Source organism: Heterocephalus glaber, unplaced genomic scaffold (genome assembly GCF_053883595.1).
Source record: "Heterocephalus glaber isolate CG9 unplaced genomic scaffold, H.glaber_assembly_v1.0 deba00001600, whole genome shotgun sequence".
Taxonomy (NCBI): domain Eukaryota; kingdom Metazoa; phylum Chordata; class Mammalia; order Rodentia; family Bathyergidae; genus Heterocephalus; species Heterocephalus glaber.
This window is the reverse complement of record NW_028258372.1, coordinates 39955282-39974259: the sequence shown is the minus strand read 5'-3', so window position 1 is coordinate 39974259 and position 18978 is coordinate 39955282. Positions and strand designations below refer to the sequence as shown.

Sequence of the window (18978 nt, the reverse complement as noted above, 5' to 3'; positions counted from 1 at the left end):
CACACACCCGTAATCCTAGCATTCAGGAGGCTGAGGCAGGAGGATCACCTGCTGAGTCTGAGGCCAGCCTGGGCTACACAGTGAGTTCAAGGCCAAGCCACACTACATAGTGAGACCCTGTCTCAAAAAGAAAAAGATCCTAAAATATTCACTAATAAAAGGATTACTTAAATTGAACGCCCATAGAATAGAGTATATCACAGCTATTTAACAGGGAAACATGTCCAAGTTTTATTGATGAGATGCAAACTTACACAAACAGAGTATGTGTACATACAGAAGTAAAAGGAGGGGACTGATATTAGCAAGATGGCTGAACAGAAGTCTCAGGTTCTTAACCCATTCACACACACAAAAGTTCAACTAGCCAGTATCTATAAATTAGAACATTTTTTTAAACCTTGTTACAAATGTGGACACCTATGTGATCTGTAGAACTGAATGAAAGTTCAATCAGAACTGTAAGAATGATCTCATTTCAACTACACCACTCCTACTCATCTCCTGTTCCCAAATATGGACAACACCAGATGGAGAGGACTTCCCTAGAGCTCTGGTTTTTACAGGAAGGAAAAATCTTGTGACATCACATAGGATCCCTAGCAGTCATCCCAAGGTGCTTCCTAGGAAGGCCACTCCAGCCTCACCTCATGGGAAACACTGGGGTAATGACACAGCTAGACTGTCACGGGTCAAGTAGAAAACAGAAAGGAGGCAAAGGTCATAGTGACCAGAACATGGATCCTGGTGGTACCTCTGTGTTCCTGGCAGCTGTGGTACCCAATCACAGATATTAGTCAACTTCATAGCTCTAACTGCAAAGCTGAGCTGGTTGCCTTCAGAAGCACAGTGGGATGTTCAACTTAGCTGGCATCCCCAGAAGTCTAGTTGCCATACCTAGATTCAGGGCTAGACCTGCTTCATCCAGGAAGGCAAGGAGTAGCTCCCCTCAGCCAAAAAGCCCATTCAATGTCCCCACCCATGAAGGTTAGAGATTTCTACCTTTGCACACTTTGGAGACACACAGGGGATAGACTCATTCAATTCAGCCAAAATACTACCCCCACAGCTCTACCCTGAGAGAGGGGTAATTCTCAAATTGTGTATTTCTAAGAATACAGCATCTGGATCCATACATCCCCGACAGCCCTGTTCAACTGCAGATCCCATGTACCAGAATTGCCCAGGCAGGAAATAAATTGTGACCAACCTAACCAGATTAGCTAACAGTACCTAGCTAATAGCTATGCCTAATAAAAGAGCCCAGCCAGCGGTCACACAGCTGCAGCCCAAATAGCAGCTCTATTCAGCATCACTTAACAAAAAGACAGCAGCCCAGGGCCAGGGATTTAGCTCAGTGGTTCCGCCACTTTCCTCGCAAGTGCAAGGTCCCAAGTTCGATCCCTGGTACCAAAAAAAAAAAAAGACAGCAGCCCAGCCACGTAGAGAACTCGTAGGCTAAATAGTAAAGGTCTATTCCTGCCAAGAGAGGGAAGGCTACTTTCTTCAATGTGCAAACAACAATATAAGGACAAAAATTACAAAAAAAAAAAAAAATCATTGAATCATGACACCTCCATAAGAAATAAAGCTCTAACAATATATCCTAGAGAAATAAAGATCCATGAAATGATTGACAGAAAATTCAGAATAAGTCTTTTAAAGTCCAGTGAAGTACACAAGAACATACAGACATAAAATCAAATGAAATCTGGAAAACAACACATGAACACAGTGAGAAGTTTGAAAAAGAAATAAAAACATTAGGAGCCGGGGATTTAGCTCAGTGGTTTCGCCACCTGCTGCGCAAGCGCAAGGACCCGAGTTCAATCCCCAGTACCAAAAAAAAGAAAGAAATAAAAACATTAAAAAAGAACTAAACAAATTCTAGGGCTGGGGATTTAGCTCAGTGGTTTCACCGCCTGCTGCGCAAGCGCAAGGACCCGAGGTTCGATCCGTGGTACCAAAAAAAGAACTAAACAAATTCTAAAGATGAAGAACACAATTTAATGAACTGAAAAACTCAACAGAAAGCTTCAACAGCAGATTCAATCAGGAGAAGAATCAGTGAGCTGGAAGACAGAACATCTGAAATTATCCAGCAGAGGAGGAAAAACATAAGAATAAAAAAGACAGAAAAAACCCTGCAAGGATTGTGGGATAACACCAAAAAACTAAATGTTTGAGTAACAGGTGGTGAATACAAGAAAAAGAAAAAGGACCAGAATCAACATTCAAATTAAGTAATGGCTGGGGCAAGGGATTTAGCTCAGTGGTTCCGCCACCTGCCTCACAAGCGCAAAGACCCAAGTTCAATCCCAGGTCCCAAGAAAAAAATACCAATAATAAGTAATGGCTGAAAACTCTCCTAACTTGGGGATATATGCCAACATTCAGGTCTAAGAAGCACTGAATCCTCCAATCAAATTCAACCCAAAAGAGAAGTTCACCATGATACATTATAATCAAACTACCAAAAGTCAAAGACGGGCTGGGAGAATAGCTCAGTAGTACAGCCTGTTTAGCATGTGTGAGGCCTTGGGTCTCAGAAGCAACACAATCAAAAAGGCAAAACCACAAGGTCCTGAGTTCAATCCCTGGTACAAAAAAAAAAAAAAAGGCAAAGCCAAACAAAAAAACCTTCTACAAAGCAAAAGCTCAGGACCTCACAACTTCGGCTACTGAAAAATAAAATATTTGCACAAGCGCAAGGACCTGAGTTCGATCTCCAGTACCAAAGATAAATAAATAAATAAAACATTTAAAGAGTATCAATTATTCTCAAACTCTTCCAAAAAAAATCGAAAAGGAGGAATACTTCTAATCTCTTTTTATGGGGCTAGCATTACTGTGACACAAAACCCAGACAAGAACATTTTAAGGAGGAAAAAATACAGGCAAATGTCCTTGAGGATCATAGATGCAAAATTCTCAACAAATCACTAGCAACCAAATTCAACACACTGAAAGGATCATCTATTATGATCAAGTAGGATTTATCTCTGGGACCTAAGGATGCTTCAACACACGTAAAGCAATAAATGTGGTAATATTACATTAACAGAATGTAGGACAAGAACCAAATGATCATCTCATTAGATGCAGAAAAAATACCTAACAATTAAACATCTTTTCATGATAAAACTCTCACCAAACTAAGTACAGAAGGAATGTACTTCAACACAATAAATGCTTTTGTTTCACTACGTGAAATCAATGGTGAAAGATGAAAAGCCTTTCCTCTAAGACTAGGAACAAGATAAATATGCTCACTCCCTCCAATTCTGTTCAACATCACATTGCTAGAGCAATGAGGCCAAGAGAAAAAAAAGACACCCAAACAGAAAAGGAAGAAGTAAAACTGTCCTGTTTGCTGACAAGATGATTTACAAAGCAACTCTTAAAAGTTAAACCCAAAAACTATTAGAATGAATAAATGAGTACAGTAAAGCTACAAGATACAAAAATCAACACACAAATATCAACAGCATTTCTAAACACAGCAAACTATCTGAAAGAAATCAATAGATAATCCCATTAAAAATAACTACAAAACTATTTTAGGAATAAATTTAACAAGGTTAAACTGAAAACACAAATGAAAAAGATATCTTGTGTTTCATAGATTAGAAAAATTAATAGTTAAAATGTCCACACCATGCAAAACAATCTACAGATTCAATATAATTTCTATCAAAACTCTAATGCCATTTTTCATAGAAATAGGGAAAACAATCTTAACATTCATATAGAACCACAAAACCCCTCAAATGGCCAAGCAATCGTGAGCAAAAAGAATAATGCTAGAGGCTTTGTTCACGACCTGATTTCATACTACCCTACAAAACTCTAGTAATTAACACAGCATGGTACTGGCAGCAAAAAAAAAAAGGAAGAAAGGAAGAAAGGAAGAAAGAAAGAAAGATAAAAAAGATTGACCACTGGAACGAAACAGCTCACAAATGAACCCATCCATTTTTGAGGGGATAAGGATATACAATTGGATATGAATAGTCTCTTCAATAAATGGGATTGAGAAAACAATACTCACATGAAAATAGACGTTTACCTCACACCACATACTCAAAATGGATCAAAGACAAACATAAAGCCAGAAACCCTAAAACTAGAAAAGAACATAGGGGATGGGCCAGGGATTTAGCTCAGTGGTGCTGCCTGCCTCGCAAGTGCAAGGTCTGTAGTTAGACCCCCCAGTACGGGGGTGGGGGTGGGGGGAACATAGGGGAAAAACTACATAACACTGGTGTGGTTGGCTTTAACTACAGGCACAAAAGCAAAAATAGACAAATGGGATTATAGCAAACTAAAAACCTTCTGCACAGCAAAGGAACAAATGGGGTGCAGAGACAACCTTCAGATCAGGAGAAAATATTTTAAGTCATACATCTGATAAGGGGTTAAAAATCCAAAATACACAAGGAATTGAGACAACTTAATAATGAGAAAATTTAAAACTCAATTTAAAAAGTGGGCAAAGAGCTGGAAATGGTGGCAAACGCCTATAATTCTAGCACTCAGATGACTGAGGCAAAAGGATCCCAAGTTTGAACCTAGCCTGGGCTAGCCAGTAAGTCTGAAGCCAACCTAGACTACACAGTGAGACCACATCTCAAAAAGAACATGGGGGGAAAAAAAAGGCAAGGACATTTCTGAAAAGAAGACATACAAATGGCCAGTAATATGTATTTATTTTTTAAATGCTAGACATTGCTAATCAGTAGGAAAATTAAAACCACAATGAGATATCATCTCATACCTGTCAGAATGGCTTTATCAAAAACACAAAAGATAACAAGTGCTGAGAAGCATGTAGGGACAGGGAACCCTTGTATGTCACCGGTAGGAATGTAAATTAATGCAGCAATTATGCAAAACTGTATGGAGACTCCTCAAAAACCTAAAAATAGAATTACCACATGATCCAGTAATCCCATTTCTGAGTACTTACCTAAAAGATCTGAAACCAGTTTGTCAGAAGAAATGTCTGCATTTTCATTTTCACTGTAGCGCTACTCTCAACAGCCATGTTATGGTAATAGATAAAGAAAATATGGTATATATATATGCAATAGGATCTTATTTTAGTCTTTCAAAAGAAAACATGCATTGTTTTCAACAAAAACAGAATTGGAAAACACTATACTAAGCGATATAAATCAGGCACAGAAAAACAAATATTATACATATTTCACCTTGCACAATCAAACTTGGGCACATGGCAGGGTGATGGTTAGTGGCTGGGGGTGGGAAGAACGGAGAGATGATGGCCAAAGGCTACATAATCTCAGGAAACATGGGGTATTTTTAGATCTATAATGTAGCATTATGAATACAGTTAATAAGAGTGTACTGTACATTTCAAATTCAGTAAGAATAAATTCCACAGGCTGAGGATACAGCTCATTGGTGATGTGCTTGCCTAGCATGTGCAAGGCTCTGGGTATGATCTCCAATACTGCAAATAAAATTAAGTTTCATATGATTTAAGTGTGCCTAGTGAGGCCTAAGTAGCCCAGCCTCAAGTTTAAAAAGCAATAAACTGGCCGGGGATTTAGCTCAGTGGTTTCACCGCCTGCTGTGCAAGCACAAGGACCAGGGTTCGATCCCCAGTACCAAAAAAAAAAGGAGTACATTTCAAGTATTTTCACCATAAAAATAACTGAGATCAGAAATATGTTAATGGCCTTGACTTAATTCATATTATATTCATAATTTATAACATTACTTTGTACTATGTAAACATGTACAACTTTAAATTACTAATTTGAGAAACAAAGAAGATAAAGAACCCATTTCATCAAAACTAGGCAACAAAAATAAAAATAGATAAAATGGGTATCAAAATTTAAAACTTCTACACATCAAATAAAGTGCAAAAGCCACCTACAAAATGTAAAAAATATCTGCAAATCATACATCTAATAGGGGGTTAATATCCAGAATATATAAAGAACTACATTCACCAAGAAAAACTTGTTTAAAAATGGGCAAAGTGTTTGAATAGACACTTCAACAATACACAAATAACCAAGAAGCACATGAAAAGATGGTCAACCTCACTAATGACAAAGGAAATGCACTGAAATCAAAACCACCTAATACCCCTTAGGAGGATGCTATCAGATATCCAGAAAAGTATTTACAAGGATGTGGAAAAATTGGAACATTTAATGCACTACTGGTGAAAATGCGAATGATGTAGTTGCTCTAAAAACTAGTATGATGGTTCCACAAAAACTGAAAATGATTCAATAATCCTACTTTTCAGCAGATAGTCAAAAAAATCAAAAGGATCACAGAAGCATTTATACACACGTTCAGAGCAGCTTTACTCCCCAAAGCCAAAAGGCAGAAGCAATCCAGAGGAATACTGTGCTGCCTTAAAAAGAAAGGAAGCTGGGCATGGTAGTGAATGCCTGTAATCTCAGGATTCTGACAGGCTAAGTGAGTCAGCAAATTTGAGGCCAACCTGGGCAATTTAATTTAGCAAGACCCTGTCTCAAAATAAAAAATAAAAGGCTGGGGATGTAGCTCAGTGGGAAGGTCTTGGATTCAAATCCCTGTAAAGGAGGTTGGTACAGCTCAGTGGTAGAGGGCACTTGCCCAGCATGCACGAGGCCCTGGGTTCAATTAACCCCACAGTCAAAAAAAAGAAAAAAAAAAAAAAGAGTAGTAAAATCAGTGAGACAAAAAGTGGAATGAAGTGTAGAGTTTTTTAAAAGTATGGAACTTCAGTCCTGTAAGAGGAAAAAGAACTGCACACTTAAAAATGGCTAATTGTGGTCAGAGATTTTGCTCTGTGTTTCCATCCTGTGCCTTGCAACCACAAGGACCTGAGTTTGATCCTCGGTACCAAAACAAACAAACAAACAAAAAAATGGCTAATTGTAAATACTATACTATGGGTATTTTACAATTAAAACTAAAAATAATTCTTTAAAAAGAAATACAGTACCAAGAGAAACAAAACCAAGCTATACCTATTTTATGTAGTTTAGAAGCATAAGCATCTAACTCTCAAGAACTGTTGTCTATGGAAATCATGAGTGGAAAAGGAGGGACTTTGTTTTCTACTTTATGTCCTATACTGTCTACATTTTGGTCATTAACATATACTAGGCTAGTATTTTGAAATTTAATTTTTAAAAATTCCACTGTAATTTGTAGGTTAAAATTAAAACTGTAGGTACTAAAACTTAGGTTGTCATGCTGCCTTAAAAAGTTTTACCAAGCATTTATTCAAAACATAGCTAGTTATGGCTGCAGATGAAATATTAGTTGAGGAATGTTCCTGTGCCAGCCAGGTAACAAGAGAGGCTCTTAGGCTTGCTTCATGAACTGCCCCTGACACTTCATGGCCCATAATACCTTAACCCAAATTAGACAAGAGATCCTCCCGCTAATCCTAGAACTGCTGAAAAGTGTGGCAAGCTGGTGCCCAAAAGCACAAATTTCTAACATTTTAAAACTTTTCCTTCTCCTAACTTGCTACTATTAGAACATCAGGCCCATTACAGGACTTACTTTTCTTTCAGATCCTCATTCTCTACTCCGCCCACCATTCTCTTCAAGAATGTTACAAGAGAATCAGTGGGTGGTTAGCAAGACCCCCTGGGATACCAGGAGCCATTCTAGAAAAGTAATTGTTCACATACTAAGGGCTGCCAATAAGAACAGCTTCCCAGTAGCATGTTTTAGTAACCTTAATGAAGCAGAGAGCAACGCCCCCTACAATAAAAATTCTGGTTGGAAGAAAGGATCTACAGATTGTGGAAAAGTACAATTTAAAAAGCAAACACCACAGGCTCCAGTAGAACAGGAAAGCAAGCAGAGATTTCTAAATACAGAGCTCAATTGTAAGAGCTGACTGTTTCTTATTTCTCACTATCATCTGCTCTGTCAAAAATAGAACCTTCCATGTCTTGATCCATTCAGAATAAGCCACAGCAGGCATAGCTCTGCTTACACCGAGCAGCCAGGTCAGAAAGGCCACCAGGAAAATGGAAAAGCAGCCAGCAGGTTTTCTTAGGGATTATACTGCTCCAGCTTTTATCCTTCTTCCCATCTATTCTGGTGCCAAGAAAGCTGCAGGGAAGTCTTTGCCCTGCTCTGAGAAAGCTTCAATCTTTTCACCAGCAGGGCTGAAGCATTCTCAGGGCGGCAACTCCCTCTACTGCCCAGTGTTTTCTTTGCATCCTGTAGTTGGTTTAATGAATTTCAAACTCAAAAATGATAAAAGAGCTAAAGCAGCCTTGTATTCATAATATAACCAAACAGCATGAACTCAAAAGTGGAAACCATAGCCAGAATGCAAAATTCTAAGCTGAATTCACTTCTACATTCATCTACAAATCTCCTCCATCACAGAAAGGATTTTCTTCATTGAGTTTAATGAAAAATCTGTATCTCCCCTGTAGGCATGGAAAAAGGAGGAGCTAGACTTCTTGGTCCCCCCTCACCCATCCCTAACACTGCCTTTAGCAGAATTTAAGACAGGACTTGAGGCTAAGTTGTAGTTCAGTAGTAGAACACTTGTCTAATAAGATGCAAAGTCCTGGATTCCATCCTAACACCACAAAAACAATTAAAAATTAAATTTAAAAAAAGAATAGGCCATATTCATCTTTTAAGATCCAATTCAAATAGCACTTAGGACATGACATTAAATCTGATTACCCATGTTTCACTGTATTTTACACAATTTTGTGCCTAGGTAACAGCAGATGCTCAAAAACCACTTAAGAGTTCTTCCACCCTGAGCTACTGGGGGAGGGGATGTTTGCCTAAGAATCAGGTAATATACAATCACGAGAGGAGGAATCCAAATCCTTAGATATGAGACTGAGCAGCACTGGCAGTAAACACAAGTAATTTCAGCTACTCAGGAGGCTGAGACAGAAGGATCCCAAGTTCAACCCCAGACTTGTCAAGTTAGTGAGACCTTCCTTCAAATAAAAAAATAAACATTTTTTTTAAAGGATAAGGATGTAGCTCGGCACTCCCTGAGTTTAATCACCAGCAAACACACACACAAGACAAACACACACAAACTATTTGGGCTGTGTGTGTAGTTCAGTGGTAGAGCACTTGTCTAGCGTGAGTGAGGCCGAGTTTGATCCTCAGCATTGGGGAAAATAGATAAACAGAATAAGAAACAGATGTTTCTCCAATATGCTAGCATTCTAACAATTTCCCAACTCTGCCTGTGGTCTTTTTCAGATTACCATTCTAATCTCACAAATTTTCCTTCCTATTATGTCTTAATAAAGCTTACCTTTTTTCGGTACCAGGGATCAAACTCAGGACCTTGCACTTGCGAGGCAGGCGGCGGAACCACTGAGCTAAATCCCCGCCCTTAAAGCTTACCTTTAATACACTTTAAAGGCACTTTATTGTCTATACCCAAATACTCATCACTCTGAGCTTAGTAATAAAACAATCAAAGATCTCATAGTGTCTCAGTAAGAGTGCCAAGCAAATAATGGAGCTATTAAAGTGTTCTCAATCTATTTTAGTTAGAAACTCATGGTATTCCAGCATTCAGAATTAATTTTTTTTCTATGCTGGGACTGAACCTAGCTAGGGCCTCATGCATGTTAGACAAATGCTGTACCACTAAGTTATAAACCCAGTTTCAAGAGTTAGAATTAATGAAGACATATATTAGTATAATAGCCTTATTTTTGTGAAGCCTCCCCCTTTTTCTGCCACCCAACATTGGTAGCTTACCTGTCAAAAGTTCCTACTCTTGGGGCCGGGGATTTAGCTCAGTGGTTCCACCGCCTGCGTCGCAAGCACAAGGCCCCGAGTTCGATCCCCAGTACCAACAAAAAAAATAGCTTCCTACTCTCTGCCTCAAGGATATGTAAGTCCATCCTCCAAGAAAAGCAAAAGCCCAAAGCATTCAACTTTAAAATACTGATACTAATAGTGCCACTAACAGGTGTTTACCACTGAACAGAAAGAAAGTCATTTTTTAATAAAAACAATCCAACATTTATTGCCAGTGCAGTAATAACATAAGGGTAATCAAAACAATATGAAAAAATGTTTCACAAATACTCCCAGGGCAAACCACTTAAACAGCTGCATTTTTTCACGTTATCATAATTGCCACCTCACTTCACTGCTGTCTTAATTCTTCAATCATTTTTAGTTGGAGACACTTTGTAACAGAGTAATATTATCTCCTTTTAGCATGATCCGACCTACAACAACAAAAAAAGGTATCAATACTCACACTCAGATGTATACACCTCAGAATTTTGTTCTCAACTCACCAATATTTTCAAAATGCTTTCTTTTGTGAAGTTACGTGAACATTTTCAAGTGCCATATACTGAAAGGTTTTCCAGCTCCATTAGTACATATGCACCTTTTCAATAACCTAATGCAAGTAGGTGCTACTGTTTGAAAAGTAGTTTCTATAGATTAAGTCAAATGATTATGCCTATCACAGCGTTTTTTAAAGCTGACCATGAAAATCTGGAAATGAGTTATATGTCAAGTTTGGAAAATGCTGCATGTTATAAACCTATTCTTAGCATGGTCAATGTATTAAAAGACTCCATCCCCCTCAACTGCCCGTACCAGGCATCAAACTGAGGACCTTATGCTTGTGAGGCAGGGACAGTGACACTGAGCTAAATGCCTGGCCCTAAAGACTCCATCTTGCAGTAAACAAACCTGTTTAAGATTTATCCAACATTTCCTAAACTTATTTGAGAATACTTTTCTTTGTGACAAATATCTATAACTATCTTCCAAACACTAGTGTTGACTGATAAAGAGTTGCTAATCTACTGTGAAAATAAACTATTTTCATTTCCCAGACTTCTATAGGTATTATTAGTCTGTTATACAAGATGAATACTCTGGGATTCATCAGCTGTCAAATACTTTAGCTTAAGCAGGAATACATTATATCACTTCTCAAAATCTATTTTCCACATAATAGGTTCAAGAAACTCCTCAGGGTCTATGAAAAAGAAGTCACCTAAAACCTAACTTTGATAAAAGTACTAGTAAGCTATGTACTAAGTCTTTAACAAATAAAGACAAAACAAACTGTCTAAACAAAAATCAAGTTAATGGGATCTTAGGAGAAATGATTCAATGTCTCTTGATGAAATCATGAGTTTTACAGCCGTCTTGTTAACTAGGTTAAATTTTCAGCCAGGGGTAGCAATACATGCAATTCCTGCTACTTGGGAGGTAGAGGCAGGAGTATCAAAAGTTTGAGGCCAATCTGGGCAACTCAGAAAGACCTGATCTCAAAATTAAAAAGAAAGGGCTGGAGAATACAGCACCCACCTAGCATGCATGGGCCCCTGGGTTCAATCCCCAAGATGCATGTGTGTATGCGTGTGTGTGTGTGTGTGTGTGTGTGTTTCAAATGTTGAATTTCTACTACATACCAGATACCAAGTTAATTACTAAGATTAGGGATCAAAAAGAGACATGATTCACGCTTGGTGTGGTGGTGTACACCTATAATCCCAGCATTCTGGGAGGCTGAGGCAGGACTGAAAATCCCAGTCCAGCCTGGGCAGTTTAGTGACTTAGTGAGAACCTGTCTCAAAATAAAAAACAAAAATGGCTGGGGATACAGCTCATTGTGAAAGCCCTGGGTTCATTCAATCCCAACTGAAAAAAAAAAAACATGACTAATGGACTCATGGAATATCTGGTCTAATGGGAAAGGCATTAATAAAATAATTACACTTGTGGATGTTTCACAACCAAGTCTTAGATCATATTATGCCGTTTTCTCCCACCCTAAGCAATACCAAAATAAGCCCTGGCCTCAAACTCACATTTCTTCTTCCTGTCTTCCAAGTAGCTAGGATTTGGTTTTTTTTATCAGCTTCAAGTGCACTTTATTTCACACAGGATTAAATCCAAAATAATGGGCTAAAAGAAATAATTCTGCTTATAAAACAGTCCATTTACACAATTAAATGAAATTGAAGCTGTATCTTATCAAAAAAAAAAGAGAACAGACTCTGCAATCAGAGATCATCTAGCTATGATAGGAAATGGACAAATTATTCACCCCTCCCAGGCATGGTTTCCTCACCAACCAAGTAGCTAAGATTACAGGTATGTGGCACCACAGCCAGCTGTGATCTGAGTTCTAAAGACACAGGGAGCAGTATATACATGAACTGATGGAGTGAAAACTGCAGATTCAAAGAACTAAAACAGGACAAGAGTGGCTAAAGCTCAGAAAATGAGTCAGAGTGTGATACAAAATGAGTGGGGGGGGAATAAGGCCAGATTGCAAAGGACTTTGTAGAATGCATGAAAGAGTTTTATCATAAGAGCAACAAAAAAGTCAACAAAGCATTTCAAGAAAGGGATGACTAGGTCAGATAGGCATTTTAAGATGATTAAACTTTGGAGAACAACCTAGAGGGGGCTGAGGTAGTTGCAGAAACGTCAATTAATTAGCATTAGCTGAAAGCAAACTGGAGCCACTCAATTGCAGAGAACACCAGATAGCTGCAAACAGTGTGTGCATGGTTAACTCGAGTTTGATTTCTGATATGCTGACTTTGGGGAGCCTTTAAGACCCTCATGCAGGGGTGCTGAAGAATAGGCTCAGGAGTCTGAGCTAAAACCATAAATTTGGGTGTCAAAATATAGATGGTAACCAAAGCTGTTCTCTTGAGTACCTAAGAAAATCCTGAGTGACAAGCATGCACAGAACCAAGCCTCAAGCAACTCTAACATTTAAATCCCTGGTACCAAAAAAAAAAAAAGAGCTAGGGAAAGTAGCTCAGTGAAGGCCCTGGGTTTACCCCAGTATTATACATGTGCACAGACACACACACACACACACACACACACGAAAAAGAAAAGCAAAAAAGAAATTCATTAAGGGCCAGGGATTTAGCTCAGTGGTTTCGCCGCCTGGTGTGCAAGCACAAGGACCCAAGTTCGATCCCCAGTACCAAAAAAAAAAAAAATAGACGTATAACATTTAATGACTGGGCCTCAAAAAACGAATATACAGAAGTCTGAAAGAGAATAGGAGAGATGAGAAATGAAAACCTGAGTACAGTGGTACCTTGGTTCACTAACAATTCTTTCCACAATTCTGGTTGCAAAGTGAATTGGATGAGAACCGAACCAAATTTCCTCATAAGGTCAACATTAAACCTAACCATAGAATTTGATTTGGTCCTCGTACATTTCAGTTTGCAACTAGAATCGTAGAACCGAGGCAGCACAGTACTATATGCCACAGAGCCAAGGAAATAAAAGTGTTTTAAAGGAGTGGCCAACAATGTCAAATTCTGTTTAGAGTTAAATAAAATGAACACTAACACTGACCATTATATTTAACACCATTAATCTTTGATGACCTTGGTGAAAACTGAAGAGACAGAAGCAGAAATAGAGTGGGGTAAGGAGTAAGTGGCAGAGAATAACTTAAAAAGTGTATTGCTTCCTCCAAAAATAACTTCTCAAACGCAAACTAAATTCAAACATAAATTGAGTTGCAATTCATTTCATACTGTGAGTAAAACAAACACTTCTAGAATTCTGTAAAATAACTGTATTTCTTACCCAGTTGTTTTCTTGACTTTGTTTTAGAATGAATTTCTTCTGCATCATCTAATACAAGATTCATGTACTCATCAAAGCCCTAGAAAAGTAAGTCAACTGACAGTTACTTTCAAGTAAAATCCCATCTAGACCATTCTAAAAGACTATGTACCCATCCCTCTGATGACCTTCCAGCTGAAATACCTGAAGCTTTTTTAAATAAAAAAAAATAACCAAGAAAGTCAGAATGTAGTCCAAATTACTTCAACCTTTTGGACTAAGTATTCATTAGATATGCCAGCAAGCCATCCTCTCTATCTTTTATAACATACCCAATAAACAGTATTTTATGTATGTATATGAATTATCTTCTATTGCCACTGCTCTCCCCATGTTCTCCACAAACTACTATGTCTGTCTGCCAACCAGTAATTAAGGAAAGGGAGATTAATAGAATCACTGATCTCTACACAGAATACCAAAGTGTCCCAACACAACACTTCCCATGTATTTTTTCTTTAAAACATTACTGGGGTTGGGAATGTAGCTCAATTGTAGGGCATATGCTTAGCATGTGTGAGGCCCTGGATTTGATACCCATCACCACCAAAAACAAACCAAACCACTGCTTAGGACATCTTGCCATCCTGGAAATCTTTTTTTTGGTACCGGGGATCGAACTCTGGACCTTGCTCTTTCGAGGCAGGCAGCAGAACCACTAAGCTAAATCCCTGGCCCTGTCCTGGAAATCTTAACTAACCCCACCAATTCTATTCAGGTATCACTAACACAGAATTGGTACTGCGTTAATCCTCACCCCTCTCTCCTTTGTCCCCTCCCTCCAATACTAGAATCATTGTTTAAATTATTTTTATAAGTTTAACTTTCCTCTTTTTTGCATTATCCAACCCTTAACACCTAGAATAGGAAAAAAGACTAAATACTATGTCCTGAGAAGTTTTCCTTGGGGGGGTCTTTAACTTTTTGTATACTGCTCTAGGTGGCCATTTTCTGTAAAGTCTGTCTATTAACAAACCACTCTGTGAAAAACAGCCTGGATACTCACAATAATACAGCCCTCTATCCGCATATTCACTTGCTCATAGAGCCACACCTGAATCCTGGATCTCTGAAACAATCATAAAAATAGATAATGGTTAAAAAAGTAAAGAAGCCCTAATCACTTTGATCAAACAATAGAGAAATGAAATGTTAAACATTCTAATGACTATAAGCTAAGAATTTTAACTATAGATCCTACATCTAAGACTTGGTAACCAAGACTGGTAACTGCTAAGAAACATTTTCTTTTAATAAATGCTATACTGAGGCTGTCCAAGCTATTAATTTTCCTGTGACCTTGAGAAGTAATTGTATTTCTCTCCCTTTCTGTCTCTTTTTATATTTTGAGGCAGGCTCTGGCTAAATTGCATAGGCTGGGTTCAATCCTCCTGCCTCAGCCTCCCAGAGTACTGGGATTACAGGCATGTGTAACCATGCTTCAGCTTTCTTTTTTTTTTTTTGGTATCAGGGATTGAACTTGGGACCTTGCACTTGCAAAACAGGTGGCAGAACCACTGAGCTAAATCCCCGGTCCATTCAGCTTTAATTTCTTACTGCTTCCAGTCTCAATACACTTAAGAGTAAAAATTGGTGACAGTATAGCATAAACAGTAATTCCTTCTTTCTTATCTGCCACAGCAAAATACAGGTCCAAAAGAGAACAATTTCTAGGTTCTGTTTTCTATGTCCCACACCTAACAATGAGGGCAGGGAATCTTCAATTCTGAGGATTAAAATTACAATGGCTTGAAGGGCATGGTGATGCACCCCTGTAATCCTAGCACTTGGGAGGCTGAGGCAGGAGGACTGCTGGTAAGTTCGAGGTCAACCTAGGCTACACGATGAGTTCAAAGCCACCCTGAACTATATACCAAGACCCTGTCCCCCCCAAAAAAGAAAAAATTACAATAGCTTAAAATAAATTTTTCAATTATGTTGTTATACTCTAAAATTTAGATTGCTAAAAATCTCCCTAAGAACAGTACCTGCCACTAACTCCTCTAAATCTACTCCTTTCCCCTGCCTTGTTTAGTAGCTGTTCAAGTGTCTTTCCTTCATTTAAATCTTCCGACAAATACTCAACAGCACATTATGACCTGGTTTAAGGTGACGGGGTTTTTTTCCTTTCAAGAGTATAGAAGCAGGAAAGTTTCCAATGGACTAGCTATAATCACTACCAACAAAAGTACCAATACCAGGGCTGGGGATGGAACTCAATGGTAGAGCTGGCCTTTCATGAATGAGCTCCTGGATTCGATCCCAGCACCACCAAATCAATCAAAAGTACCAGTGCCCAAATGCCACTGTTGTGGGCCAGGGATGTAGCTCAGCAGCGACACGCTTGCCTGGCAAGCTCAAGGCCCTGAGTTTGATTCCCAGTGCGGGAGGGCAGGGGCGATGGAATCCAAATGCCATTGTTGTATCTGCCAATAAACACTGTGGAGTGTTTCTAATCTTTCAAAGTAATGATGACACAATCTGCATGCTTGGTGTTGGCATAGACATACATCACTTCAATACAAAAGACCTCTCCTTGTAATCTTTTCCCTCAATTATCCTGCCAATCTCCGGGGTTTCATCTATTTTTATACTCGAGGACACTATGATCAGTAAAGTTGATACAAATAGCCAAATACATTCAACTTTTGCTTAAGCAGTGATTACGAAGCAATTAACAAACGACTTACGTACATTTTGCAAGTATCTGAAGATGAGATTCTTCGCCACAGGGGTTAAGGGAAAAAGTACACAGCAGACTCCCCTCCCTGAAAACCGCGGGTCGACCCAACCCCATCTCATTCATCTTTGTTTTCTGAAGGCCAAGTCGGGCGCCTACATAAGGAAGGCTGAGAACCGCACTCAATGGGGAACCCATACACTGCGAAGGGCTCCCCTTCCCGCATGCTAACTCTCCTAGACCTAGAACCTCCTTGTTGCCGACGTACTCCTCTTTAACTCCCATTCTCACTCAGCAGCCACTTCGAGTTGTCTTCCCTCCACTCCCCCCGCCGCTCCTGCACTCCCCCTCAGGGTCCGCCCGAGCCCACCTCCCATTACAGACCCTTCCACTGCCCGCGCTTTCTCCCCGGTGCGGCGGCCCCGGAGGCTCATGGGACGTAGGCCCACACTCCGCTCCTTCAGGTCTGCATTGTCGCCCCCAGCCTCCCGGCCCCAAATCTCCGGTTCTGACATGTCGCGCAGGATACGATGGGCTGCACCATCACCTTCTGCACTTTCTGGCCCTGGCCCCGGTACGCCATGGCAAAAATCTCACAAAGACGACACCAAGTACCACGCTACCTCAAACGGCAGCTTCCGGAATTAAGAACCGGAAGCGGAAATGTATGGCGGGCAAGAGGCGACGTGGGCGGCTCCTGAGAAGTGCCTCTCTACCCACAAAAGCGAAACAGGCTCCGTAGCCTAGTCTCTATGCTCGATAGTCTCCCGGGGAGGCCAATTTGAGGCAACTATACTTTGGCACATGGGCCTGTCTTATGGCGCTACCTGGAGGCAGAAAGAGGAGGTGCCGAGGAGCTTGAGTTTTGTGATGAAGCCGGCAGCAGAAGACCTCTCGCTTCTCCGAGAGCTTTTTCTTTTTTTTTCTTGCGGTCTGGGAGACCGAGACAGGAGGATCACAAGTTCAAGTGCAAATTGGGCAGTTTTTGACTTAGCGAGACTCGCCCTCAAAATAAAAAATAAAAAGGGTTGGGGATGCAACTCAGTGCGAAGGCCCTAGGTTCAATCCCTAGTACCACCAAATAGTAAATTAAAAAAAAAAAAAAGTCCTCATGGGATTGAAGATTAAATGAAATAATCGCCACAAAGTATCTGGAGCACGTGGCTAACCTAGGAAAAGCTCAACTTTCAAAATGCAAGCTTGGGTTCTACTGTATGCATGTTGCTTTTGCACCAGCTTTAAGTCAAACCTTTGTTACGTCAGGAGTGTGTGTGTGTGTGTGTGTGTGTGTGTGTGTGTGTGTGTGTCCGCGCGCGCGCGCATGGCTAAGGCCTCCTTACTGTTAAAACATTGAGGAACTGGAATGGATGAGCAGATGTGAATTAGTGGTGAGCCCACCTGGTGTGGCTTGGCTGAAATTTCATTTAATTGGAAAACTCACTTTGTAATAAGGAAAGTGACACTCAGAATTGAAGGGACTTGCCTGAGGGGGCGACCCCCTGAGGGCGAGCAGAATAAAAATTTGCTTAACTAAGTTCTTTTTAACAAAAACACTATAATGCCAATCTCATAAAAGAATTGAGATGAGGGTGCCCAGGGATTTAGCTCAGTGGTTTCGCCGCCTGCCTTGAAAGCGCAAGGACCTGAGTTCAATCCCCGATCCCCCCAAAATAAATAAATAAATAGAATTAAAAAGAAAAAAAGAATTGAGATGAGGACCAGGGATTTAGCTCAGTAATACCACCTCCTGCCTCGAAAGTGCAAGGTCCTGAGTTCGATACCCGGTACCCCCCCCCCATTTTTTTTAAAATATTGAGATAAAAGTGATTTTTAAAATACAAAAAAAGCTGCCAGATGTGGTGGTGCACTCCTGTAATCCCAGCACTTGGAAAGCTGAAGCAGGAAGATTGCTGCGAGTTCGAGGCCAGCCTGGTTACATAGTGAGTTCAAGGCTGGTCTGAACTACATAGTAAGACCTTGTCTCAAAAAACCAAAAGATGGGCTGGGGATTTAGCTCAGTGATTCCGCCGCCTGCTTCTCAAGCATAAGGTCCCGAGTTCGATCCCCGGTACCAAAAAAAACCGAAACAAAAAACCAGAAGAAAAAAATTTAAGCCTAGATTTTATCTCTATTGTTGTTTTAAAAGTTGTCTTTTCCTCCATTTTATGTTCTGCATGGGAATTTGTGGGGTTTTTGTTGTTGCTATTTGTTTGTTTTTGAGATGGTCTCTCTATGTACTTCAGACTAGCTTTGAACTCACTATGTACCCCAAGCTGGTCCCTCACTCTGGGCCATTCCTTCTGCCTCATCCTCCCCATCTGGGAAAACAGGCATGTGCCACTAGTAGTTAGAAATAATAGAACTGAGAAAATCACTTACTTTTATTCGTTTACATTTAAACAGTACTCTAGGGTCATTTCACCTGCCATTATACTAAGAGAGGTTAAAAAAAAACACAAAACCTCAGAAGATTGCACTGAGCTCTAGGACACCACATGAGCATTGAATCTGCTAGCTTGACCTTTAGCCAAGTCTACCCTATTCCCACCTTGTTATGGGGTCATAAATATATACTACGTGCCAGGCATTATTAAGAGCAGAATAGAATTCTGGATGAGCAAGCGTTCTGGGAGCCTCTGCGATAACACAGGGCCCTGCCAATC

At 39.8% G+C, this 18978-nt stretch overlaps 1 protein-coding gene across 3 annotated transcripts in view; it reads right to left on the bottom strand.

The window, feature by feature from the left end:
• Snrpe (small nuclear ribonucleoprotein polypeptide E) overlaps positions 1-16994 on the bottom strand; it is a 123634-nt gene extending 106640 nt beyond the window's left edge. For 2 of the 3 annotated variants that reach the window (XR_015444246.1, XR_015444245.1), the window contains exons 1-4: positions 16845-16994; positions 16330-16356; positions 14642-14704; positions 13597-13675 (exon numbers count right to left, since the gene is read on the bottom strand). Coding sequence is in view for 1 of the 3 variants with exons in the window: in XM_004862172.3 (XP_004862229.1) it covers positions 10174-10229; positions 13597-13675; positions 14642-14704; positions 16330-16356; positions 16845-16898 (279 nt within the window). In the remaining 2 variants the exon portion in view is untranslated. Of the gene's footprint in view, positions 1-9993; positions 10230-13596; positions 13676-14641; positions 14705-16329; positions 16357-16844 lie in introns of those variants that run through there. The other variant, XM_004862172.3, reaches the window with a different exon arrangement.
• Positions 16995-18978: the final 1984 nt, after the last annotated feature.